At 53.2% G+C, this 27,945-nt stretch overlaps 1 protein-coding gene across 2 annotated transcripts; it reads left to right on the top strand.

Moving 5' to 3' along the window:
* Window positions 1–392: 392 nt before the first annotated feature.
* On the top strand, window positions 393–27,945 carry Myoz2 (myozenin 2). 2 transcript variants are annotated; one of them, XM_047567524.1, is made up of 6 exons: window positions 393–550; window positions 980–1,067; window positions 9,546–9,715; window positions 16,722–16,851; window positions 18,934–19,117; window positions 27,536–27,945. In XM_047567524.1, exons 2-6 carry the CDS (start codon window positions 992–994, stop codon window positions 27,768–27,770), a joined length of 795 nt encoding a protein of 264 aa, XP_047423480.1. In that variant the 5' UTR covers window positions 393–550; window positions 980–991; the 3' UTR covers window positions 27,771–27,945. The 2 variants fall into 2 exon arrangements, with proteins under 2 accessions (XP_047423480.1, XP_047423481.1); XM_047567525.1 differs by lacking the exons at window positions 393–550; window positions 980–1,067 and adding an exon at window positions 1,634–1,771.

A 27,945-nucleotide genomic window follows, 5' to 3' on the forward strand; every position in this document is an offset into this window, starting at 1 on the left:
CTCAGGGTGGGCTCCACTGGCAGAAGGGCTTCGCTTTTTCCTGTTCAGTCTCCAGAGATGTTGCTGTCCATAGCGTTCATTTTAATTATGAACAGTTCACCATTCTATTCTAATTCAAGTGTACGTCTCTTGCCACCTCAACTGAGGAAAAGCGTAAGAACCACATTGTAAAACGTCTTCCAAGTCCCCTTTGGCTGTGGTCTCTTCGAAAAGAAGGCATGCAGTAGGAGCTCTCTGCACATCCACGAATGCATACCTCCTTCAACATCTCACAAGCTGGAAACAATGGAGAGAAGCTGATGTTCCCCGTTCCTCCCTTTTGCCAGGAAGATATGAGTAGCTGAAGTTATTTGGTGCTATATATAGTCCATGAGGTCAGCTGGATGCCAGTCTCCTCAGAAAGGCTCAGTCCCAGCCTGAGTCAGAGCTGGGACCATGCTGTCCCAGGTTCAAGGATAAAACTCATCAGGCCCAAGCACCATCTCCTCCATCTCCAGGTCTCCTCCAGGATTGGGATCGCCCGTGCTCACAGGCCCAGTCCCGCAGCAAGGTGAGTACACTGCTTCCCCAGAGGGCTGCTAGTCGCTGTCCAGGAGGCCCAGGGCTGGGCGCAGAAGGCGCATTCTTGCTGTGAGGACAGCTGTGCATGCCAGCAGTCAGATGCACTGACAGAGGGTCTGGCTCCGTCTGGTGTCCTCTCACTCTCGGTTTTCTGGAATTGATGTACCCAGACGCCGGTACACATGGAGCCCTAAGGAAACAATGGTGGGTTAAAAATAACCCTGATGGGCAGCTCTTCTCCTACCCCACTGCTGGGGACATTGTGTGAGTGCACAGGAAGGACTGGCCCAACACTGCCTGTCACCAGAGGTCACCAGAGAAGGATGCACATCCAGGTCCTCCGACGGAGCGCAGCAATGCTCAGAAAGGGGCTCTTCCGGGAGGACGGCTGCCTCAGTGATGTCCTTTCTCCCTGCAGGGAGCCAGCACCATGCTGTCTCACAGCGCCATGGTGAAGCAGAGGAAGCAGCAAGCGTCCGCCATCGTGAAGGAAGTCCACGGAAACGGTACCCGTGCGCGTCAGGGCAGCATTAGCAGCTCACACTAACCCCCATGTCTGGCCTCCTGGGGCTTGGCTCCCTGGGCGCCCGCAGACCTGAGCTGGGACTGTGGGGGCCTGCGGCCACCAGCTCTCATGCAACTCTCCCCTCCTTCGGGTGGGAAGCTATTTTCAGATGAACAACTGCAGAGCGATGAGGCGAGGCAGCAGCTGATGTCCATTCTGCTCGCTGGCCACTGCCTGGCCATTCCCTCCCGCTTGATCGGGCCTCGCACCAGCTGGTCTCCACACGCACCCACCCCACACGCCCTGTCCCGGTCTCTTACCCTACGCGATGCAAGTCCTTCAGAAGATGTTCTGCCCCCTTTCCTACAAGAGCTGCTGATTAAATTGGAATGCACGTTGATGGCTTGTTTGTTTAACCCTGAAGCCAGTCTTCACATTTAGTACTGATTTACTAACATATCTTGTGAGCAAGATCTACATTTGTTTGTGATTTCTGAGAAAGATTGAAAAAGTTCCTGTAGTCCCCAAACACCAATTCGGAATGCTTCTCGTGTGTGCTCGGTCCACTCATCCCTGGAAAACGACTCAGGACATGCCTCATACCTTGCATTTTGATTGCTGTGAAGGGAATTCGATTTTGCCCATGAGCAAAGGCCAGCATCAGTCACAGAGGTTAAGTGGAGTACCAGGTCTGCGTGGACTGAGGTGAGCCACCCTAGGCCCGCTGTGGCACTTAGAGTGCCTGCCGTCCCCTCCGGGGACACAGAGCACAGCCCTTCACCATGGCCAGCCAAGGCCTGGGTGCAGGAGTGCTGGCAACTGTGAGTGGCGTCTTCCTTGGCATGACCGGGGCAGGCAGCCCTGGTGAGTGTCCTCCTGCACCCACAGGACGTGGTGACAGCTGAGGGTCCTGAGGTCAAGTTTTGTTTTCTGTTTTCTGCAATGCAAAACCATGGTCCCTGTCCTGGATTGAACTTTGTTCTCGTGTTTTCTATGATGTTGAGTTAGATTAGAGTAAAAGGGAAAAAATCTCTGGGCTAGATACCAGAACTGAATTTGTACCAATCCAAAGTCCAAAATCTGTGCTTCTTTCCAATTGGTTACCTTTGTGTTTCCTGCTTCAGGTTGTTTATTTGAAGTTGTTCATACAGTTTTCCTGGTCAATAAGACAAAACTCAGACCATTCTTGAGTCTGACACTGATTGCTCACGGTGAAACTGGACTGTGGATGAGTGGCCTCATTACTGCCGGGTGTCCTGTGCACATCAGCCAGTCCGATGCACTCAGCCCAAACCCTGGGTTCTGCCCCTAGCCCTGGCACGGGCTCTTGGATTTCTTACCTCATAATTATTGTTCCCATGAAATGTACCCTAAGGGAGAAGAACCCCTGAAACCACTGCATGGCTCAGGCGATGCTGGCCACCTGCAGTCTGGGACCTTCTTGTTGCAGGTGAGCGCCAGTTCCCTTAGCAGCAGTCACAAGTCCCAGAGAGTGCACGCTGTCACCCGAGGACATGGCTCCTGGCTCCCGCAGTTTCCTCCCTGTTTCCTCCAGGTCCTTCGTGGGACCTCGCAGGCAGTCTCTCCGGGTGGAATGTGCCATCTTTTCTGAGGATGCAGAAGGGAGATATGAGTGTCCTGGGTAGCACACCTCGGAGCTGAACAGCACACGGGGGCAGCAAAACTCCGAGGGGTTTCAGATAAAGTGGGCAACTGCTTTGATCTTAATCAAACCAGGAAATAGGCCAAATCGGACTGGATCATCCTTCACGGAAATGAATGGGGCAGCATTTCCAAACCCCTTCTCTGCACCTCCACCGCCCCCGCCCCTGAGCATTGGGATGTCTTTTCCAGTATTTTAACACTTTCTTATATCATCGTCACACTCAAAGACACCCAGCCCCAGGGGGACAATGAACAGTGTCCATTAGCCAGTAAAGCCAGGGCCCTCTGGACACCAGGTGTGAACCCCACACAGGCCTGGGGAAAGGCCAGAGCTGGTGAGTCTTCAAGTCAATCAGAGGCGAACAGGAGTCCCAAGGAGAGCTCTGCGTCAGGGAGGAGGAGGCACGGGGGCTGCCAGGCTGTCCTAGTGCCGGGTGCAGAATGGGTGCTGAATGGTAGGCACTCCCAGCCACCTCAGCACACCCACTGCTCATCAGGATCCCCCCTGAGCCAGTGTCCAGTTGTGTGGCTGGAGCAAACATGGCACATGCCCAGGAACGGCGGCTTCAGGTCACCTTCCTCCTCCCCGGGTCCTCACCAGGCCTAAGGATGGCCACGGTCAAGTGCCTTAGGTGTCACGGGAGCCCAGGGCCAGGCTGCGTGGCTGTGTCGTGTGGCCTTCTTCAAGGCGTATCAGCCGCAGCTGCCAGCAGCCAGCAGGTGCTACTCGAGAGACAGACACCGGAGCGTCTTGCTGTCCATCACGGGTGGATCAGTGGTGGGTGCAGAAGCCCCTTCCTGTCACCAGGAGTCCACGCCTACTTCCCAGGACCCGCCAGGGTCCTCAACTCATGTCAAACCTGAAGACGGAAGGAAGACGGGGAGCAGTGGGGAGGGGGCACACAGGACAGGAAACCACAGCTTGTCAAGGAGGGACGGGCCAGTGGGAGGAGCAAGGACAGCTCGGCAGCAGCTGGCGACTCTGGAAATGGGAAGGAGTCAGAACTGAAGTAACCGGAGGTGTGCCTGGAACATGGCGCCCGGCCTGCCGCTGGGCTCGCTGAGAGCTTGGTGGGGCTTAGAAACAGGGAGGGCAGAGGCCCGGCCGCAGGCGCCCTGCAGAGCTCCTGCCCGGGGCCGCCGTGTGTGCTTGGCTTGTTTGTGTTTTTCTCCTCACGACTGGCGGCAGCATTCCCGGGCAGACAGACGGGAACTGGGCAGATTATTTTTGTGATTTCAGGAAAAGAGTTTGCTTTGCGGTCTGAAAACAGGAAGCCCTGTTCTAAATGGAGTGCTGCTGTGGATGTGGTGCCCGGGCCTGGTTCCCACCAGCCTCCCACTCCTCAGCAGGAGGGCCGGGAGAGCTCCCCAGCTCCACCACTCCGGGTTCTGATCCCTGAGGGCCGTGAGTCGGACCTCAGCCACCCTCTCCACCAGGACAAAGGAAACAACGGTGTGTTGACCTGTGTCCCAGGGCCCTTTGAAAGGTAGTTCCAGGTTCAGATTTCAGATGAAAGGTCGCCAGCAGCCCCTCTGCCTTGCCCTGCACAAGTGTCTTGGGAGAGTGAATCGCGTCTTCAAGGTCCAAGTGAAGACACCAGGGTGGCCTCTCTACCTGGGGCAAAGGTGAAATGCTGCGGGGACAGAGGAGGAGTCCCGGGACCATTCTGGAGTCTTCCTCCGTGTGGTCTAACTTCTCGTGAGACCAAGAAAAGCCAGAGCCAGCCAAGTGCCCTGCTTTATCTGAGCCTGGTCTGCAGTCCCCCTTGCGGACTCAGACTTCCTGAGCATATGACCTTGACAGGGCGCCCCAGGACACTGGTCCCAGAGGACCGGCCAAATCCTGTTTTCACCAAAGCCCAAACTGCAGAGCCTCGTTCTAGCTGTGCCATTCCACAGTGCTAGTCTTCTCTGCTCTTTTTCCCCGATTCCCCCTCAGTATACTTTCCATGACACCAGTAGGTGGTTCTGCACGTGGTTTGTGTAATTCAACACATTGGTCGTCTCTTTTCTTAAATGCCTATAGATTCAGGCAGTTCTCATGTTTTCATTAAGGGCAAATTTCCAAAGACTTTATAAAATAGTCTGAGAAGCCAAATTGAGACAAAGATACATGAAATAGGAAAATAAAGAATCCCAGGTGGGTCTTTAAAACTTTTTATCTAGAAAACATCATCAATAAATTTATCAATTAGAATCTTAGGAATTCTTAGGAATTATTCAGAATCATAGTCTGATTTTTATGTTATGTATTATATATATAATGTATTATGTTATGTATTATATATATAATGTTGTTATGCGTGATATATCTTTTTTCTTTTCTTTCTTTCTTTTTTTTTTTTTTTTTTTTCCTTTTTGGTACCAGAGATTGAACCCAGGGACTCTTAACCACTGAGCCACATCCCCAACCCTTTTTAGACTTTCATTTTGAGACAGGCTCTTGTTAAGTTGCTTGGGGCCTTGCTAAGTTGCTTACGCTGTCTTTGACCTTGTGATCCTCCCACCTCGGCCTCCTGAGTTGCTGATAGTACAGGTGTGGCCACTGTGCCTGGCCACATATGTCTCCTCCATGGGCTGTTGCTGTACTCACACGAGCCGCCTACCTGTGAACAGGCAGAAGGTCCTGCACAAGCCCAGACAGGATCTCTCTGCCTCGACTGGGCTTCTAAATCAAGGCTGTACGCCCACCTTACGGCGACCCCACCAGCGGTTTCGCCTGTTCCATCAGACTTCAGAATGGCAGCTGGCAGGCAACCATGGGGAAGCTGTTTTGAAAGATCTTTGGTCTTAAAACAGATATTTGTAGGTGGATGTCTGCGTAAAGTGTGGATTGGATTCACTGACCTATCTCGAGTTCTAGACCACTACAGATGACACCAGTAGGAAAGTATGCTTAGCAATATTATTTTCAATGGATGATCTAATGCCACAAAGACAACCTTCTAAGCCGTGAGGGCCAGCATGCATAACCTGGATAACAGATACCGTTTATCAAGCCAAGATTAGCACACCCTCAGGACCCCATGTAGGGGTTTGCAATAAAGGGTAGGGGATAGCTGAGCGTGGAATCTGTGTGCTCAGACAGCAACATTCCTCACTGGAAGGCTGAGGAATGATGACAGGGGGTGGGATCCCGAGCCCACAGTGGTCCTAGATATTAACTTTGGTGGCATCGCAGACCTATCTACTGGAAGGGAGAGGAGGAGAGCCTGGGCAGTGTGGATCCTGTTTGGGTGCCTGTCTGTGCAGTGTGTGTTGACCTAACATATTCCTGACACTGATGGGTGTGTCCAGCAATATGTGGTAAATATTTAGCAACTGGTTGTCTGGGAGAAAATGCCTTGATTTGTGCAGCTTTCCAGTTTCTGTGTGTGAGTGCTTCTCCTGGACCAATCCCAAGCTGCCACCCCAGAGGCAGCACGTGCAGAGGTGGGTTGAGGTGGACAGCGACTCCCTCTCCTACCTGCACTGCGGCAGGGCCAGCAGAGCAGAGACCTGCTTCCACCGTGCCGATGGGACAGACGAAAATCATCCCCCGTGCTTCCATCCTGGCAAAAAGCGGCAGCAGCTCCCTGAGCTGACACGGTTTACTACTGCTTTGTTCTTGATGTGATTTGCTTAATCGTGAAGCTCACATCGTTTAACTTTAATGCCACTGTGTTCACGTGGTGGTGTGTAAGCTCTGCTCACAGGTGCCTCCATGTGAGCCAGTGCAGGCGCCGCACGTGATATCCAGTGCTTCTGACCCGAGACACCTAACTCACCCGCTGACCACAGTGGACGTCGGGCAGGAGGCAGGCGGGCGTCGAGGAGATGGGAGGCCTGGTCAATAAGAGCTGGGGGCCAGCGCTCTGCGAGCGCCTCCTCCTCCTTCCGTCCTCCTGTCCTCTCTGGTGCACAGGCTGTCACAGCAGTGGCCGTAGCAGGTGCCCATCTCTCCACCAAGCCCTTCATGCCCTCATGGCTCTCGTGACACCTTTCCTCCTGCGGCCTCAGGAGTGAGGTTGGCATGCGGTCAGAGGGGGCGGCTCTCCTGTGGACCTGAGCAGACAGCCGCTGGGCAAGTGTGATTGCAGGTTCCTCTTCGCCTCTGCCTTTCCTTCCTGCTCCTGGGTCTCACCCTTCCCATGACTCCAACTCCCACCTGCATCTTAGACCTCCGTCAGCAAGAAGGGCCAGACAAGACCCTCGGCCAGCCGGGCAGCACCAAACCAGGGAACGCCCTGGCGGCCCGTGGGAGGTGCCCAGGGCTCCGCCAGGCCCAGGGCCCAGTGTCCACGGCCCCCGGTGGACTGCCTGCGGAGCCAGACTCCGTGCTCCCCGGAGACTTGCCATGGGTGCCCGTGCACCTGCCCGCTCGCCTCCAGCAGGAAGAGCAGCCTTGGGCACATCTGCCCACAAAGCACTCGCGCTCACTCTGTCCCCAGCTCGCGCACCTGCACCCTCAGCAGCCCCGACACTGCGCTGGCAGCCAGGGGTGCAGTTCACCCAGGCCACATGTCCTTTTAGAAGCATTGGTGGTATCCCAAGGCAGGGCCGTTAGGGAGGGAGCTGGGTGGACACATCTCCTGAGTTCTGGCTCACTGATCCCACCAACAACATTCAGACCACAGTTCCAGCTCCGTGGTCCTTCAGGCTGCTGCAGTTAGCAGCAGCAGCAGGAGGTGGAGCAGGCGGACGTGGGGTCCAGCTCAGGCCTCTTGCTGGGGTCGGGCCCTGTGTGAGGAGGCGGCCTGCCTGGGACAGCGGACACGACCCTGTGCTACAGGTGGTTGCCTCTCAGTTTCCTCCTGAGTGTCTGCTCGTTCCTGAGACCACCCCACTGGGAGGGCTCCTGAGGAAAAATGCAAGTTTGTTTAAAAACTTTATTTGTAATAGGTAATCACATGACAGAGAGCATAGTTCTAGAAAAGGCTCCATTGGCAAGACCTGGACTTTGATTTTCCATGTTAACGTCCTATTCTCTCTCTGCCAACGATCCTTTCAGACACCCTGCTAGAGATTCCCTTTCTACTGGCATTACACGAAACTACTATAGGCAAGGTGATCTCTACCCTCTTCATTGTTGTTAAGTCTAAAGGACATTTGCTATTCTGATTCCAGAACGAAACCGTTGAAATGGCCCATTTCTGTGATGCTGCCCAGTTGTTCGGAGTGTCACAGACGCTGGGCAGCCCAGCGGCCCCTCCCTGCCGCGCGCCTGGGCTGGGGCAAGCGAGCGAGCACTCCCTGCAGAGCTCGACCCTGGCTCCGTTGAGGGAGGCTGCGAGGCCCCTGCCCTCGCACCCAGCTCCCCTCCCACAGGCTCTGCCTGCTCTCCCTGGGAATGCGGAGGCAATGCCTTTTCTTCTGTTTCCACACGTGGAGAAGCTGGTTGCACTGGGTAGGTGGAGGCCCAGGGCCCCTGCTTGGACCTACTCAAGTTCCAGGTCTCCTTACCGCCGGGTGGCAGAGGGTGGATGGAGACTGGGCGCCCACGGTCTCCGCAGCACAGCAGGGGAGAAGAGTTTGGAACTTCCGCTCAGCCTCTTGGATTGCCCTGGTGGAGCCTCTCAGAGCAGAGCTCTGGGCTCTCCGCCTGAACCTGGTGGGCATAATAGGTGAGGCCAGGGTCCCCTGGGCCTTTGCTGAGAGCGGTTAATGTCACAGTGCTGTCTGGTCTTGCTGAGGCCCCTTTCTCCTGCTCCTGGGTGAGAGTGAAGGCTCTCCTACTTCAGTTGCAGAACCCTGGTGCGCGGGGCCAGAAGGAACCAGACTCCACCACGCTGCCGCTCGTGGGCCCTGCCCGCCCGCCCGCCCGCCCGCATTGCCACCGCCCCTCTCCACACTCCATCGCTGCATTTGCTTTACCTGCAACATCAGGGTGCCAGCTGTGCTTCACAGACGCGTTGGGCACTGTCTCTCCATCCTCCCAGAAGTGGAGGTCTGGATGTCGTTATGAATTTCATAAACGGTGGACTCTTCTCAATGTGATAGCAAAACATAAACAGAGTAGATTTTTTAAAAGCAGAGCAGGGGGCATATCTAATAAATGATCTGCTGTCTCCTCCTAAGCACTACAGAAGAGTTAATGATCACGGTCAATATGTCAATCATTAAGGACATTGCTCCATCAGAACAGTGGTCTTGCGCAGGCCTGGTCTTTTCTCCCCTGCGTTTGACGGCAGCCGGCTGTGCCCACGCCTGTGCCTGATTCAGGGAGCACGTGAGGCAGTGTGCAGTATTGGATTTGGGAGACGCCTGTCAGAGCTGAGGGCAGCACTAACGCCCAGAGAAAGCTCAGGCCGCAGAGGACAGGATCTGGTGTCAGGGGAACATCCCGAGGCTGACTACCAGCTGCAGAGGAGACTCTGGGGAGGCGCTCCTCCTGGAGATGGCCTGGAGCCCTTTGGGGAGCCCCGTGGCTGGGCACAGCTTGAGCTGGCACATGGAGGCGTGGGGAGAAGAATGGCCTGTCTGGACAGCCGTGAAGGGCACCTGCAGAGTGCTCACCCCGTGTGACAAGGCCACACTGCACCAGCAGCAGGGACAGCTCCCTCCACTCGCTGCGAGCCAGGCCCCACGCCAGGGCCTGCAGGAAGCCCCTGGTTTACTTATATCGACCCTCTGAGCACACATGATGACCTTAGCCACACTTCAGAGGAGGGGAATGGAGGTGCACAGTGAGCTGAAGACAGTCCGAGCTGCTGCAGGTGGCCGGGCACGGCCAGGGTTTCACCAGGGCCGCCGTCCAGGTCAGAGCAGGTGGGGCTGAGCAGCTCAGCCTGGACGCTGCCCGAAGGTTTTCACGCACATGCACCTTGTGTTGCAGATGCAGGCGGCATGGACCTGGGAAAAAAGGTCAGCGTCCCCAGAGACATCATGCTGGAGGAGTTATCCCACCTTGGCAACCGCGGCGCCAGGCTGTTTAAGATGCGCCAGAGAAGGTCTGACAAGTACACGTTTGAAAACTTCCAGTATGAAACTAAAGTTCAGAGAAACGTAGGTATACCGCGACGTGCGCTGTCTAGACCAGCGGTGACCTGTGCAAACCCGCGCGCCTTGCTAGACTCCCAAACAGGCCACTCTCCATACCTCCTTCCAGTTGATGCTTCCAGTTGATGGACGTGGTTTTCTCGTGGTAAAGAATAGCTAGGTGGAGAAACAAAAGGAGCATTATACATGGCGTGAGCATGCTTGGGCTCAACAGGGACACTGAGGGCTTGTGGACTTGGCAGCAGGAGCTGGGTTTTCAGCTAGCCAGGGTGAGTGGGGAGAAGCTGTGCTACCAGTTTCCAGGTCTTATCGCCACCCGCCGAATGTTTGGGATGCAAACACCTCCCAAGCACACGGTGCTCCCCAAAGCAAGGACAGGCACCTTGCTGGCCCCATGCGTGCCCCTGCCCCTGAGACCCTGTGAGTCATCCCCAGGGCTGCTCTCAGCACTGGTCTCACATCCTGCAGGGAAACCTCGTGCCTCCCAGTGAGAAAAGCACGGCAGACACAACTCTGGACAAAGGGTTGCCCAGCTGAAGCTGAGAGCAAGCTGATTAGCTAGTGCAGCCCCATCTTACCTATGGTGTTGACACCACCTCACCCGACCCGCCACAGAGCCCTGGCAGAGGAAGGACTCTCAACTGCCAGGCAGGAAGAGTCAAAGGGGAACAGGGAGGACAGTGGAGACACAGCAACTGTGCCTCATGGCTAGCTCTCCTGGACTTGGGAGTCCACCTGTAGGCTTAACCTGGACACTCCCTGTGCTGGGTCTCCTGGACTGGGGGTCAGCTGTCCACCTGTGGACTTAACCTGGACACTCCCTGTGCTGGGTCTCCTGGACTGGGGGTCAGCTGTCCACCTGTAGACTTAACCTGGACACTCCCTGTGCTAGGTCTCTTGGAGCTGGGGGTCAGCTGTCCACCTGTAGACTTAACCTGGACACTCTGTGTGGTAGGTTTCCTGGACTGGGGGTCAGCTGTCCACCTGTAGACTTAACCTGGACACTCCCTATGCTAGGTCTCCTGGACTGGGGGTCAGCTGTCCATCTGTAGACCTAACCTGGACGCTCCCTGTGCTAGGTCTCTTGGAGCTGGGGGTCAGTTGTCCACCTGTAGACTTAACCTGGACACTCCCTGTGCTAGGTCTCTTGGACCTGGGGGTCAGCTGTCCATCTGTAGACCTAACCTGGACGCTCTGTGTGGTAGGTCTCCTCCGGGAATTGGGGGGTATGTGAACACTCCCTGTGCTAGGTCTCCTGGAGCTGGGAGGGTCTTCTGTCTACCTGCAAATATATGAATGCTCCCACCTGCCTCTCTAGCATGCTGTGGATGGATGCGTCACTTGTTTAGAGCAGACTGATTTACCAAGTTCTTTTACCAGATTGCTAAATCAAACATGGAATGCAATGTCTACACTCATAAACCACATTTTATTAATTCCTCAAATTTCTCTTTCTTTTGCTCTACTTATTAATAATAAGTGTTGTGAACACATTTTAAATGAAAAGTTTTGTGACAAAGCTAGAGTACTTGCCTGGCATGAACGAGGCCTGGCTTCCATCCCCAGCACAGCATGAAAGCAATGAAAGAGATGCTTTTCATGTTCATGGGCATTCTTCACCACACATGGATTTAACCCAGCTTAGCTATGAATTCCCATGGACTTCTAATCATGAGCAACTGCAGCTTCTGGGTTGTGAAGGGACACTTTCCACTTGATCCAGGTGGAAGATCAATGTGATGCCGTGTTACCCTGTGACAACGCACAGTGTCCTCTTATCTAAAAGTCCCTCACTCACACAGGGTGAACCAAGAGCAACCTCGCCCACACCCCACAGCCTGATTATTAATTGCATGCTCTATAAGGAGACTTGGTGGAATAAAAACAACTAGGTGCCTTAGGGACATCTTGAAAAATCACCTGCACATCTAGGCATCTAGGGAAAGGGACAAAGCCAGCTTTTGTTAATTTCCTGCTGATCTCCATGGATGATGCTCTAACTGCAGTTCTGGAGAGGTCCTTCTGGGCCCAGCGTACGCTCGTCAGCAGCACCTGCGGTGGCTGGCAGGAACTGGTACTCCAGTGGGCAATGTCTGGGGATCCAGACAATGGACAAGCGCTCGCCATGAGAAACCCGCAGTGTTCCTAGAAAACTGGGTGCTACTTGATACAATAGCCCTGAAGAGGCATGCCGAGATAAACAGCTGAATGCTGATAACTCAGCAGTGAGCAACAACAGTATGCCGGAAGTCACTTTGCACTGAACTCAAGAACCTACTGAAGTCTGATGAGAGGGACTCTCGTCAGGGATGAGGAAAGTGGCATTCAGAAGCCGAGGATGCCTCACAGCCAGCTCTGGCAGCTCCAGTCTTGGGTGCAAATAACCAGGCTCACTCTTGCCTTCTGTCACCCGCCCTGTGAGCGCAATTAATTTGAAAGTTTCTTTGCCCTTCTGGATTTCTTTTCTCATCTGTAAAATATGGCAGGGGTTCAAATGATCCCTATGGTGCCTTCTGATGTGAACAAACTGCATGCTCTCTGATTTTGCGTAAAACCTGTGGGCACAACAAACCACTGTAGCAGACACCAGCCACCTCGCATGGTGAGGGGTCCGGCACAGCACTAGTGGTGACTTGGAGCACCTCTGGGGCAACAGGAATTTTGACAGCTGTGTTGCATCTGGGTCAATCTCCACTCATTCATCTAAACTTGAGTGCCTGCTGGGAGTTCAAACATAGACAGTCAGACAAAGATGGCACATGCCTGTGATCAGAGGCTTGAGAGGCTGAGAAAGGAGGATTGCAAGTTTGAGGCCAGCCTCAGCAACTTAGCAAGGCCCTATGCAACTTAGCAAGACCCTGTCTTAAAATAAAAAAATAAAAAGGGCTGGGGTGTTGCTCAGTGGTAAAGCACCCCTGGGTTCAATCTCCCTTACAAGTAATAGTAAGTAAGTAAGTAAGTAAGTAAAATAAACATAACTTCATCTAGTAAGGAAGAAACCAAATACCATTGGAAGTCAGAGAGTAATAGTGAGCTTGACTTTGGGTTCTTGAACCATCTTTGCATGCCGCATACATCAGTCAAATTTATCAACCACCTTCTAGGACAAGCTTTAACTGCTTCCCTTAGGCTATAGATATTGTCAAGATAATGATTTAACCTACCCTTGTTCCTTACTTTAGTATAATGTGTAGAACCTCACACAGTCGAAAATCTAAATCAAATCCCTCATCATCAATTCTATTTATCTGAACAGCAAGTATTATTTTAAAAACAAAAAATATAAATGCAGTTTCGAGCTTATGCTCCTACTGAGGGATACTGGCAAATTCAAGCCACATTTACTTTCTGTGACACAAATACTAAACACAGGAAATGTGTGTTCTTGAAAAGAAATGGAGAAACTCTGCCTGCTGCCTGAGCAGTTTTGAAGCCCTAGTGCGTGAACTGCCCTACTTCTTAGACAAAAGGTAAAAGAAGCAACAGACAGGAAAGCAGGACCCAGGTCAACGACAGAGGGGTGAGTTGTGGTGAGAACCTTCCCTCTGGGAGCGCGGCTCAGGTGTCGTGTCCCCAACTCTTCAGCAGTCGTAAGAAACACTGGCACACTATCAGAAGTCATTCTGAAATAAGACCATACTAAATACACTGGGATTCTGCACGTATGCTATTTTCTTCAAAAAATGACTTTTATGTATTTGGCACAATGTAGAGAACACACCCAAAAGAATCCCACTTTTTTCCACTGATATTTAACGGATACCAAGTAATGCATACGTTTTAAGTCAAATGCTTATGGGGGATGCGTTGGTGTATGCCTGTAATCCCAGGACTCAGGAGGCTGAGGCAGGAGGATGACAAGTTCAAGGCCACCCTCAGCAATTTAGCAAGACCCTGTGTCAAAATAAAAAATAAAAAGAGCTGGTGTTCAGCTCTGTGGTAAGGCGGCCCTGGGTTCAATTCCCAGGGCCCAAAATAAACTCTTCCAGCTGTAAATTGTCCAGGGTCAGCTTATGTAAGGTACAAAGAGATAACGTTTCCCTGGGTCTGTCTGGCTCTTCTGCAGGGAACCACAGACGACATGGGACACCGTAGCATGAGGCTGGGGCTAGCTGACGCAGTCCCTCTGGACTGTTGAGGTTCTCCTTTGGACATGGCAGTGGCAGTAGGGTCCAGTTGCCTCGTGATATGAGGGACTGGTGGGAAGAGTCAAATCCTGTTCACTATCAGTCCCCCGGGAGGTTGGAGAAGGGTAGTCCTGCAACCTTATAGAGTAGTGGAGGGGCGATTAGAAAAGTTCATCACCTATCCACTGCACACCTGAGTGTCTGCATTTATCTCAGCTGTCCTTTTATTTAAAGGTTGTCCGGAAGTTTCCACTTTAAGAGGTAGAATAGATTCTGAACTTAAAAAAAAATTATCTAATCAATTAAGCTGAACCTTCAAGATGTAAATTCAACCTGCAAAGTGTTGTATATGTGTGTGTATGTGAAAATGCGATGCCTTTAGCAATCAATTATTAAAAATCATCTTTCAGTGAAATATCACCATAGAATGAAGGAAAAATAATGATGGGGCTCTATTAGATCCAAACCAGATCGCAAACTAGCTGGGGACCCAAGATGACACAAACGCAGGAACAAAATCCAGCTAACAGAACAAGGAAGTTCAGGAAAGGGTGACGGCAGGTCTGGCTGAAGTGTGAGGTAATGCAGACCTGGAGCTGCTCCTGGTGGGTCAGGGTGGTCAGACCCAGGAGCCTAAGCTTGGAGACAGTCTCAGGACACCTGACTTGGAGTGACAAAGAGGAGGGGCATTCCAAGCAGATGTGGGAGAGTCGGTGAAGAGGAGGGGCATCTACAGGCAGGTAGCAGCCCCTGGCGGGTGGTGACCCACAGCCAGAGAGGAGACACTGGGACTGGCTGCTCTGCCTTGTGCTCCAAGGCAGCAGGGAGTGGCCAGCAGGGAAGGACTCAGGCTATGCTCAGAAGCACCACCCCAGGCCTCACAGGCATTCCTGGGAATCAAGCAGGAGGCAGGAGACACAGGGGAAGAGCGTGAGTGACAGGCTGTGCCGGTGACCCAGGGGAAGGGTGAGACATGGGGTGTGTGGCCAAGACCTACGTGGAAGGAAGGCCATGTGTTGAAACAGGTCCCAGTGAGCAATTGCTAGGTCTGGGTATTTCCTGGTTAGATTTCAGCAGGCTTCACGTGTGAGGCCCTAGGAGCCCTTGAAACCCAAGAAGATGGGTCAGGCAAGTCCTCTCCCAGTGGACCAGGAGCTGGTGAGCAACACACACTGAGACTGGCACTGACTGACTCGGCAGAACATGGCGGATGGCAGGAGCGCCACAGGACAGAGCCTGGAGGCTAGAGGGAGAGCAGTGGCCAGGGACCTTGACGGACCCGTGGGGATGCACTGAGTGGCCTGGGGAAGTGGTGCACACGGCAATGGCGTCCAGGAGGGTTGGTGGACGCTCCAAAATGGCGGGGAGGAGGCTCGATGGGCAGGTCTGAGTGCGAGGCGCACCTCAAGCTCTAGTCAGTGTGGTGTGCAGGTGTGAGGGTGAGGGTGGGACGGGACGTGCAGGGGCTGGGGCGCTGAGGATGGCCAGAGCCCAGGCGGCCCACTGCGGAGGTCGGCCTCAGGCAGAGACACCAAGGAGACGAGAAGGTCCCAGGTACGTCCCACGTCTACTAGAAATCAAGCCCCGGCGCGTGAGACTGCCATTCCTGGAAGAGTTGTCCTTCTAGAATATGCACGTCAGGGAGCCCGAGGCTCAGCGTTGCGTGAAAGCGACCTGTTCACGACCATCGCCTCTCGTGCTGACGCAGCCCCCAGCCCGGCTCCGGCAGCAGGCAAGAGGATGGAACACTATGCTTACTCTTTTGCATTTTTATTGGTGCCTTATAGTTGTACGTAGTGGTGGGATTTGTGGTTTCCTGTGGGAAGTGCTCCATATTAGCAGTGGAGAGCAGAGGGCGCCTCTGATGTGAACCAGGCCTTCTCGACGCGGTAGAGACGTGCGTGCCAAGGGCCGCAGCAGAGGCGCCTGTGGGTGGAGCTCCCAGGCACGACACGCCTTCCCTCCTTCCGCATCGATCAGGCCGCGTGCCTAATTTATGGCCTTTTTGGTATTTGAATTTTAGGACAAAACAGACTTTATCACTAAATTTTTATAAAGTTAAATAAGTATGAAAATGCAAAGGCATATGTATCATAAAATGTAATATATTTAGAAATGAAAAAACATTAGTAAATATTTTCTACACATTTCACACAGGGAAAAAAAGTCAGCGCTAGTCTCTGCCATGCTCTTCACTAAATTTTCTTTCTGAATTTGATCTTATGCACTTCTTTCCAAAACACATAGTTTTCAGACATAATCAAGACAAGACTTTGTTGAAAGGGTAAGTCCCAACCATACTTCAAGTACATAATCTATTACAATTTCCATTTTTCTCTCTTTAAATGCAAAGTTTTAAGGTAGTATATTATTGCCATAGAATAAATTATAAATAGCAAAATCATTCATCTAAAACTTGAGAAAAAGTCTCCTTTAAGCGTTTTATTTTCTAAAATTCACAAAGTCTTCCTTCTATAAATTCATGCAGCTTAAAGTACGACTGTTTCATCTGTTTGTTGGGGAAAGGACTTGGTATGTGTGGCTACTATTCAAATTTCATATAAAAATTTAAAATTTCCTACATAGCAAAGAAATAAAGGCTAGCTACAAAATACAGGGATAAGGTAAGAAGCCCTGAACCAAACACATGGCCAGAGCGCCCCGGGTTGTTAGACTAGGACCCCAGGCAGCTGGGCCCTGAGACTCGAGGGACTGAGGTGAGCCCCAGGTGCAGAGCAGGTCTGGGCGGGATCAGGAGAATGCCCCTGAGCTGCTCAGGAGCAACGTCAGGCATTCAGGTCCCGATGTGCCGGGGAGGCTGGCAGGTGCAGCTCCGAGGTGCCCAGCTTTGGAGCTCTCAACAGACTCTTCTTTTAATCAAACAGCACAGCATCGCTATGCAGAATGGGAAGCTGGACGGAAGCATCCTGGAAGGGGGCTCCCAGCAGGCCCCCCTGACGCCTCCCAACACCCCAGATCCGCGGAGCCCTCCCAACCCAGAGAGCCTCGCTCCAGGTAACTAACCTGAGGGTCAGAACAGGAGAATGGCTTGCCTGAAGATAGGACCCCAGTCCTTGGAAGCCTCCACTCAGTGAATCAGCTTTTCTCATTAAAAGCCTGCTTTGTGCATGAGTCAGCATAAATGTAAACATTTGGACGTAGAGGGACCTCCTCTCTCAGAGGCTGGTGAGACCACGGCTCAGCCTCCAGACCCACCCTTGGGACTCAGGAAGGCGAAGGCCTGCATTGAGGGGGGCCCGTCAGGGGAAGACAGGAAGGGAAACTGCTTTCCTGGGGAACAGGGGTGACCACAGAGAAGAGGACCTCAGCCAGAACCCAAATAGGAACATGCACGTGACAGAATTAGGCAGGACCTTCCAGGCAGGCAACAGATGGACCAAGCAGGTGCCTGGGGGACCCCAGAGAGCAGCAGGCCTGCCGTGCTGGCAGGCGCCCTGAGGGCGTGAGAGAGAGGACCAGCAGACCAGGTGGGCAGGCGGGAATGCTGGTCTTCCTCTCAGCAGGAAGTGAGGGTGGCTCACACCTGGGGTTCTGGAGGGCACTGAGGCAGCTGGGTGAAGTGACCTGCAGAGAGAGGGATCCAGAGCAAAGGAGCAGTGAGAAGGGGGCCCAGGAGCCCTGGCAAGAGACAGGGCAGCAGGACAGGAGGTGGACAGGAGAGGGAACGTTTCTCACGGCTCTGTTTGCAGACTACCTGCATCAGATACGAGGGAGTTTGCTGAACTTCTGGCTGTGTGGGCATACCTGAGACTTGCCGAGGCAGACGCTGGGGAGAGGAGCTGTCACACACTGTGTTTACCTATGTATTGTGGTGCTGGGGAGGAACCCAGCGCCTCCTGCATGCCGGCAAGTACTCTACCCCCGAGCCGCGCCTGCACCCCAGCCGCTATTTAAACAGTGACCAAGGTGATTCACAGACACAGATCACTTGAGAGCCGTATTTTAGAAATGCTTCATTGTGGTTGGTAGTGATCTGCCATGAGGACGAGGATGGTCAGGGTAGCAGGCTGTGGCGTCTGAGGGCAGTTCTGACGACTGACCTAGAAGATAAAGCAGGGTGCTTCAGAAATGGCTGCCTTGGGTCCAGACGGGTGGGAAGGCCAGGACACCACGGAAACTTTCATGTGGACAAACAGAACGGCTTGAAGATTAAAAACGAGGCTGGAACCACCAATCCATAGTTCCACAGAGGCCGTGAACGTGAATGGAGCCCTCGAGGCAGCGTGGACAGTCTGTGGAAGGAGGTCTGAGAGGCACGGAGCATGGGTGCCAGGGCCTTCGGGGGGGCACCCTTGCAGGCGACTGCCTAGAGCTGCACCTCTCACAGACGAGTGAGCAGACAGTCACTGCTTCAAGCGAAGGGAACAAGCAAGCAAGACATCTCCCAGCTCGGAAGAGCCTTGGAAGTCGCAATGGAAGTGATCAACTGTGGGGTCCCTGTGGTGGCAGGAGAAGCCTGAGTGCAGGGCCCGGGGAAGCAGGTGCAGACCCAAGTGGCGGGCCGAGCCGAGGAAGCTAGTGTGCCACTCGGTGCGCCTGACAGTGCCATGGGTGGTTTTGAAGTGGTACTTGTGGACGCTTCTAGGTTTGGGGGGAAGAATAAGTCAGGTAGGTGGAGAGGCCAGACACAGAAGAGGTAGGTGAGACCTCTGGAGCAGGAAGGCAGAGAAGGGAGGGGCGCCTGGGGGTGAGGACAGGGGCCTGCGCAAGGCGGGCCCTGGCCCACCTCCTGAAGCTTCTGCACTGCCCAGGTCACTCAGCTGTCCCAGTGGTGAGACTCAGGTCCAGTTGGCTGGGGGAGGAGGGGATTCTGTCCTCACTGCCCTTCCCCAGAGCTGATGCCCAAGGCCCTCGGAGCCCATTTTTCAATGTTTGTGGAATCTAAGGTCTACTGTAAGTCGATGGAAGGGGCCAGTTCCATAGCCTGAAGGAGCTTCCAAAGGCCTAGCAGTTAGACTGCTGCTTTTCAGGGGGCAGAGGAGCCGCCGCTCACGTCACCCCCGCATGAGAGGTCCCGCGGAGCCTGAGCAGGGGCTGAGCCCTGGCCACCGTCTGCTGAGCTTGCTCTCTTCCCAGGCTATTCCGGACCACTGAAGGAGATCCCGCCCGAGAGGTTCAACACCACAGCCGTGCCCAAGTACTACCAGTCTCCCTGGGAGCAGGCCATTGGCAGTGACCCTGAGCTGCTGCAGGCACTGCACCCCAAGTTCTTTCAGCCCGAGGGCAAGGCCCAGCTGCAGGACTACAGGAGCTTCAACAGGTAAGCCAGGCCGCATCTAGGTCTCCCCATCGCTCTACCTGCCTCTGGAGAAGAGTCTGCGCAGAAATACTGGATCTCTTCTAAGGCTAATATTCTTACCTGGGTCCTTTTCAGTCTGAAAAGGAAAGAAATGATTCTGGAATCTGCCCTGTTAGAACATCAAGATTACCCCCCCACTTTAAGAATGTTATTTTATTGAAAGATTGGTATTCGTTCATGTGTTGCTTCAAATGACAATGCTGTTCAAATTTTCAGAAATAACTTGTTGGGCTGAGAGAGGGACCGTGTAACTGCAGGCTACAGTTTATCTTCTTGCAGGCTTTAGGCCAGATGAAAGGTCACTCAGAAACCCAACGGCCCAGGACTCCAGCACGAGCACAAGCCCACCGGAGCTGCAGGGCGTGCCGCTCCGTAGGAGTGCTGTGCGCGGGCTCGGTTTCCCTGGCTCTTTCCTCATAATTCCCGTGGGTGTGGACATTTGAATTGTTACAGTCCACTCTTCGGTCACATGACTTTAACCGTAGTGTGAGGTCCTCCGACAGCTACTTGCCCCACAGGGAAAGTAAGCCTGAAGGCTGCGTTTGCCGCGGGCCCGCGAGGTGCGGGGCTCCTGTGTGCTGCGCCCTGGACTCTGCTCACACCTGGGCGCCCAGTCCGCCCCGGCGGGACTTCTTTTCTGGCTGTGGGAGAACCTCATGAAATAACTAGAAATTCTGTTCAAAAAATTTTAAACGATTGGAAAGCTCTCAGGGAAGAGGGTCCTCGAAGGCCCAGGTCCTGGAGGACAGGAAGTGCGGGTGTGAACCCGGGACTCTGGAGCACGGTGCCATAACACCCCGAGGCCGACGGAGCACACCCTCCACTGCTTCCATCTGGGAAGAGAATAGGGTGTTGCAGGAGGGGAGCTGGGGCATTGCGGTTCCTGCTGGACCCTGTAGGTCTCTCGCCCTGGAGGGGAGGCCCCAGAGCCAAGACCGAGGCTGCCGGCACAGTCTGGGCTGGCCCAGGCCCTCCTCCAGATCCGGGGCCCTCTTGGCAGGAAGGAGGACAGCCTTTCTACTGGCTTTTCCTTCACTGTCTTTATTATGGCAAAACACACACTCGATTTAACGTCTCCACCTTTCCAAGCGCACAGTCTGGCAGTGCTGGACACGTTCATACTGGTGCTTGGCCAGGACTGCCGTCTCCAAGGCTCTCCCTCTCCAAAAGCCTGAATCTGCACCATGAATGACAGCTCCCACCCCTCCTAGTCCCTGGCAACCGCATCCTGCCTTCTGACCAACCATTTGTGGTATGTTAAGTCCTTCCTGTGTGAGGAATCGTAGAGCATTTTTGCTCTTGGACTGACTTGTTTCACTGCAGTTTTAGAAATATTGCATAAGTCTATGTCACCATGAAGGTCTATGTCACCGTGAAGGGGTCAGGACTGAGCAGGGACACACCTGGGCTCTGGAAGCTGCGCGAGTGTGCACTCTTTCAACCTCCTTCACCTCATGCCTGCAGTGTGTGTTTATGAGGCTTCTGCACTTGTACGGAATGATGGCGATGCTTTAAAACACTCAGTGCATGGAATGAGCAGCAGACTAGACTCGGCTGAGGGCTGGACTGGTGCCTTGATACAGGAAAACGCTCTGAACAGAGAACAGGATTCAAAACTCAGGAAGGTAGCAGAAAACACACATGGAGCAGTGACAACTGCTCGTGTGTGTGACTGAGACCCAACAGGAGAGCGAGACACACCACCAGAGAAATTAGCAGCCATGGGTCTCCAAAGTTGACAGAAAGCATCCAGCTTCAGGTTCAAGAGGTATGCACACCAAAAGGTACTGTGCACCAAGAGGTACTGCACACCAAGAAGTACTGCACACCAAGAGGTACTACATACCAGGAAGAACTCCCCAACAAGAAGTACCCCAACCCTGGAGATGCTTGACTTTGGGAATACTAAACACCAAGAACTGTTGTTTTAGTCAGCTTTGCATTGCTGTGAAAGACCTGAGAAAAACAACCTAAAGAAGGAAAAGTTTATTTGGCTCATGGTTTCAGAGGTTCAGGTTCCAGTTGTCCACTCCATAGTTCTGGGCCAGAGGTGAGGCAGAACATGATGGTGGAAGGGCGTGAAGGAGGAAGGCAGCTGAGGACTTGGCCACTAGGAATCAAAGAGAACTCCACTCACTTAGGACAGAATATAAACCCCAAAGGCACATGCCCCAGTGGCCTACTTCTCCAGCCACACCCTGCCTGCCTACAGTTACCACCCAGCTAATCTGCTGATTAGGTTACGGCTCTCATAATACAGTCATTTTACCTCTGAAAATTTTTGAATTGTCTCAGACATGAGCTTTTGGGGGATACCTCATCTCTAAACCCTAACGTTCTGCCCCTAGCCCTTAAAAGCTTTTTGTCTATCTCACAATGCAGAATATCTTAAGTCCATTTAGTTCAAGAGTCTCCTTAGTCTCCCATAGTCTTAACAGTTCCCACATTGCCCAAAATTTCAAGTCCAAAATCTCAGCAGAGACTCAAGGCAAACTCTTAGCTCTGAGAGTAAATACCAACAGCAAGTCACATACATCTGATATGTAATGACACAGAGGAGACATTTACATTCCACTAGGGAGAAAGAGGGGCAGGGAAAGAAGGGACGGGGCCAAAGCAAGACCAAAATCCAACTGGGCAAACAAGTCCTGTAGCTTAACATCACATGGCATCGTGATGGTCTCTCCAAGGGCTGTGTAGCTCTGCCCCTGTGGCTTTGCTGCTCACAGCCTACGTGGCCTCTCTTGGCTTATCTGTGCTCAATTCCTGCAGTTTTCCTTGGCAGACATCCCACATTACTGGCATTTCTTAATCTTGGGAGTTTGCACTGCAGCTTTGGCTTTCTTCTCAATCTCCACTATTTGCCTTCTTAGGGGCTCTCCACAGGGACTCCAGCCCTGGTACACTGTGCCTGGCTTCCCAGGCCTTGCTGTGAAATCTTGGTGGAAGCCTCCATGACCCCCTCACTCCAGTAGCCTGCATTCCTGCGGAACCAGCACCACATGGTTGATGCCAGTCTGCTGCCATCTCCAGCAGTAGCCCAGCCTCCGGGACCCTGGCTGCAGCAGCCTCTGAGTGCCTGTGTGGCTGAGCACAGTGAAACGCCTTCCTAGGTTCCCCTGTGCAAGCAAGGTGACCCAGTGGTCTCTTGTTTATGGAATTTACTTTTACACCATGGAGTAGATTAGATGCCAATTCCTGAAATGCCCTCAAGTCATCTTGTTGTCTCTGGGTAAAGTGTTTAGCATTTCATTAGTGACTGTAATGTCTGTCTTTAACAGCCATAATTTCCTTAGCCCCAGTTTTACTCACACTTTTCCAGCCAAACTGCATTTTTCAAATACCTCTACTTTGTTTTCTGCTCCTGATATCATAGTAAATTTGTTGAAAAGTCACTAGCAATATCCATGCCACTGCCTCAATACTGTGCTGCACTGACATCTCCTCCACCAGATTCCCTGCTGCTTCGCCTTAAAACTCAGGCTCACAGAAGTCCTTAGGACGTGGCACCCTAGATAACTTCTTCGCCAGAACACAATACAAATGACCTCCAGTCCGGTTTCTGATAGAGTCCTCCTTCTGCTTCCAATAGAGTCCCCCTTCTGCTTCCGATAGAGTCCCCCTTCTGCTTCCGATAGAGTCCCCCTTCTGCTCTGAAACCTCGTGCTCCCAGGCTTCACTGCTCGCCGTCCTTTCAGCATTGGGCCTTCCGGGCGCCCACCAGCATCACCCATCACGCTGCACCTACAACACTGGAGAGCTTTCCAGGTCCCGACTTTTCAAGTCCCTCCCCCTGCACACTAGCTCCAAGGCTTCTGAACCACATAGTCAGGCTAGCCACAGCAAGGACCCAACTTCTTGGTATCAGTGTTTGCTTGCCAGCTTTGTGTCACCGTGTCCTAAAGACCTAACAAGAATACCAGAGGAGGAAAAGTTTATTTTGGTTCAGTCTCAGAGGCTCAGTTTGTGGTTGGCCAACTCCACGGCTCTGGGCCTGAGGCCTGGGCCTCAGCAGAACATCATGATGGAAGGGCATGGAGGAGGAAAGCAGCTGAGGTCTTGGCCACCAGTTAGCAGACAAGGAACTCTGCTCACGGAGGACAAGACAAATGCCCCAAAGGTACATCTCCAGGGACCTTTCTCCTCCAGAGACACCCTATCTGCCTATAATTACCACCCATTTAATTCATATCAGTAGATTAATCCACCAATCAGGTTACATCTTTTATTAATCTAATCATTTCACCTCTGAAAAATCTTGAACTGTCTCAGACATGAGCTTTTGGAGGATACCTCATATCCAAATCAGAATAGTATTCCACACCAAGAAGTACTACATCCCAGGAGGCACTGTACACCAGGAAGTATTGCATAGCAGGAAATACTACATACCAAGAAGTAATGATGCGAGGAAGTGCTACATACCAGGAAGTGCTACATACCAGGAAGTACTCCACACCTAAGAACTGCTCACACCAAGAAGCACTACACACCAAGAGGTACTTTATACCAGGAACTGCTATATACTAGGAAGTGCTACATACCAGGAAGTGCTGCACCCCAAGATGTGCTGCACCTGGGGAAGGGCAAGCCCAGGACAATAGGGAACAAGTGACACATTGACATACCAATGTGCAGGAAACAACAGGGTGGCTGCCTTCCTCACCGAAGAGAGAGGAAAACCTGTACCACAAACACATAGCCCAGCTGGTAATTCGTATCCCATGGAAATATCTTCCGGAGGCAAAAGTCAAAACCAAGCAAAGACACTGCCCCCCCAGTTGTGTTTGTTGCCCTCCTAGACAACAGGACAAGCCTACCAACAACACGAGGGGTGGAAAATGGAACTGCCGTCATGTCTAAATGACCTGATCAGGTCCACAGAGAACCTAAGAGCTCCTGGCAGATCACAGCAGCTGGGGGTGCATTTGGCAGAGCACAGGCATGGGTTGTCCTAGGCCAGTGGAGAGTTAATGTTCAGGGAGTTACAGTTTCACCCAGTCATCTTTCAGTAGATCTTTTCAGCCCTTTCCATGGAAAATTTTGCATCGCTAACTTGGACTGAAACTTAAAACCATTTTCACAGATCTTAAAAATCTCACAAGTCTTTCTGTTGAACGCTGAGCGTCTCTGCTGATGGACTTTCTTTAACTTGTGTTCTGAGGGCAGTAAAATTCAAACAGGATGTCGCCTCAGTGTTGCCAAAGCAAAGAGAAAGCCTGCTGTCCAAACAGCAGCCTTCCTGGTCTGGAAGGAGGCAGGAGGCCGAGGGGACACAGGGAGCACTGTCATTTACAGGAAAGAGAGTCACCCACGAGCCCATAGGAAAAAAACAGAATGGAGCTGTTAGAACAGAGAGAGCAGTTGGCCCAGGACGGGGCGGAATCATGGGTCTGAGTGCACAGGAATGTTTCTCCTTTGATTCAGAACATCAGTGGGTAACGAAGGAGATCTATTTCTGGCGTTAACGACCACAGGATCTGTTGATCGAATCGGCTTGAATCTGGAGATGCTCGCTACAGCCCCCTTGCTGGGTGCCAGGAGGGGTCGCTCTGTGGCCTGTGTGGGCTGCACCCAGGGCCGCTCTGCCTGGACTTGTTCTCTGAACAAGGGATCCACGCTCTGGTTCTGCACTGGTCCCTTAAATTATGAGCCGGTCCCGACCCTGACTCCAAGTCCAAGCAAGGCAGGGCAGGCTGCGGGTGGCCTCGGGGGAGCAATCACGCCCGCCTCCGTTGTCCTGGCGTGGTCCCCAAGAGCCCTCGGCAGTGCTGCGAGTGGTCAGAAATGAGGCCTCAGGACCCACCCCAGACTGACGCACCTCAGCCGGAGCCCAGGGTGAGCCAAAGGCTCAAGAAGCACTTGCCCGGCCTCCGGTATGTAGTGTCCACTCAGCAAGCACCTGCTCTGGTCACTACTTCCGAAGCCGATCGTGAACGTACTTGGATGCCAATCTGGTTCCTAAGGTTGCTTTCCAAGTCCATCTCCCTCGTGTCCAGGACAATGGTTCAGGCCAGCACAGGAGCCTGCAGGACGCATTGCTGAGGTACTGCCTCAGACGAAGGTCGCAGACCGGCCAGTGCCTTGCTGGGCAGGGCTTGCGCGGAGTCCTGGGGAGCTGTAGCAGCAGCATCCTGAGGATGCAGTGGAAGGGCGGACACTGCTCTGCAGCAGGAGAGGAACGCTGGAGGACAAGGAGGTGCCGGCCGAGGCTCCCGGCTCCGGGCGGCGTTCTGCCCAGCCTCCGTGTCCACGTGGATGATCCCCGAGCTCCCCGCTGGGCAGGTCCTCCAAGGTCCCTCTTGAGGGTCATTCTCTCGGTCCCCCTCAGCACGCTGGCTTTGCTTAGTTTGTCCTTGGTCTGTCTGTGTCACCTCAGACTCAGTGCTCCTTTCTGTCTCCTCAGTCCCTGGCTGCCCCATACCCATTCCTTCAGTGATGCTCCAAGTCTGCTCGCTCGCCACTGCGTCTGCGTTTCTGGAGGCCATCAGCCCCGCTGAGCCCCCTTCTGCTCACTGCCCAGGTCTCCCGCCCCCTTGAGGGCCCTAACCTCCTGGCTTCTCCTCCCTGTTCTCCGGCTGAGGCTCCCGGCTGGCTGAGGCGCCTCTCTCTCCACGTGCTGAGTGCGCCTGATGAAATGCGTGGTTTTGCTGTCTGCCTCCCCTTGAATGGAGGTGCTCCGGCCTCAGCACTGCCGCCAGGGCAGGAGCACTCTCTTGCCACCACCTGCCAGTGTCCTGAAAGGGAGTCCACACCTTCTCCCCTCAGGAGAGAAGACCTGATAATTTCACATGATAATTTCAGGGTCAGCCTTTTCTCTTTTCTTTTGGGTTCAACCAGGTACACCCCATCTCGACCACATCCCCATCCATTTTTATTTTTAATTTTTGTTTTGAGACAGGGCCTCACTAAGTTTTGGAGGCTGGTCTTGAACCTCCTGCCTGGCCATCCTCCTGCCTGAGCCTCCCCAGTGTCTGGGATCACAGCATGTGCCACTGCACGGACTCTTACAGCCTTCTCTCCTCAACGTATAGTCCACATCGTTCCGCTCTGTTTCAGTATTTAATGTTTTGAAAAAGGTTGTAGCTAGCCTGTTTTTGATGCCTCTAACTCATTCCCGGCTTCCCTCACCCCACCCCAGCTCATTACACTCGAGGAAATGAAAACTCAGATGGGGGGGTGGGCGGTGGCCTCTCTGCGGCTCTCTCACCACCTTCCTCCCAGTTACTTGGTGACTTTGGCTACAAGCTTGTCTTCCTCTAGCACAGGAGGGTCCTCTCCCATCGTATCTCTGGCTCACAGCCGTGGTCCTAATGGTCCCCAGGAGCTTGGACAACGTCCATATTGACTGGCATGTGTTGGTTTTCGTATCGTCTGCTTCCTGAGCATCCTGGAAGAGTTCCTTGAGAGTAAGGACGGGATCTTTGGTGCCTCCTCATAGGCTTCCAGCACATTCTGGGAAGAGGGCATGTTCCTGATCACTCTCTGGTGTCCTGAGGTGCTCGGAGGTGCTATATGGTGACAGAAACACATGAACCAGCTAGAAAGATCACGGCAGGCCCGGGAAGGTGGACGCTGGGCCACCATCACGTCGCCCCATGGTCATTGTCTGCCCACCACCTGCACCGCGAGGAGTTTGGCTGTGCCTGTGTCTGTTTGTTATCTTGGGCTCTCCTTCCTTACAACCCAAGACCCCAGCTTTTGACTGTATTGATCACTTAGAACAGGGCGGGCACGGAGGGAGGAATGAATGAGCACTTCAGTCCAAGCCAGCTGGAAGTCTGAGTGGGACCGAGGCTGCCAGGAGGAGGCAGGACGATATTCAGAAAGAAGTAGAAGATCTGGAGGTCTGAGAGGAAGCTGGAAAGACGCAAAAGTCATGCTTCCTGCCCTCGAAGAACTCGTAACGCACTGGCGTCCCACATGAACTATGTACTTGAAGAAAGACGCTGTGGACACAAGCCTCCATACTCTAAGCTCAGGAAGGTTGGGGGACAGTCCAAGCTACAGGAATTGGACTGAGGGATGGTGGACTGTTGCACCTGCAGGGCGACTGGCCCGGAAGGACCACAGGACTTACTCCAGCAGAAGAAGGAAGAAGGAGGGACCTTGAACAGGGGACTGCCGGCGAAGGCAGTGGCAAGGAACGTTCCTGCAGGCTCAGGGCAGAGGCACTTCACAACTGAGCTCGCACACAGAGGCTGCCAGCACGGCTCCGTCCCCAGGCCTGGTCCTTCCAGGGAAGGCTGGCCTCCCAGGCCAAGAACTGGAGGACACACACTAAGAGTTCAGGACCACAAAAGCACAACCCAAGAGAGCGAGCTGCCCCGTTAACTTTGAATATTAATTGTTATTTATTTTTCTCTCAATTTCCCACAGAGTGGCCACCCCATTTGGAGGTTTTGAAAAGGCATCAAAAATGGTGAAATTCAAAGTTCCAGATTTTGAGCTGCTGCTGCTGACAGATCCCAGGTTCATGGCTTTTGCCAACCCCCTTTCCGGCCGACGGTCCTTCAACAGGACTCCGAAGGGATGGGTGTCCGAGAATATCCCCATCGTGGTGACCACCGAGCCTGCTGAGGACACCACCATGCCAGAGTCGGAGGACCTGTGAGAAGGCAGCTGGCCGTGGGCGCCGCCGCTCGGCAGAGTGGCCGACACGCCTTCTCACAGGAAGGCTTCGCTGGCAGAGGACCGAGGGCCGTCCAGGGCCTTCCTTTCAGGGCTCTGCATTTCCATCGCAGGTCAAATGCCAGTGAACAATTAAAATCCTTATTTTAAAGCTCCTA

The sequence above is a fragment of the Sciurus carolinensis genome, chromosome 10 (assembly GCF_902686445.1).
Source record: "Sciurus carolinensis chromosome 10, mSciCar1.2, whole genome shotgun sequence".
In the NCBI taxonomy this organism is placed as follows: Eukaryota; Metazoa; Chordata; class Mammalia; order Rodentia; family Sciuridae; genus Sciurus; species Sciurus carolinensis.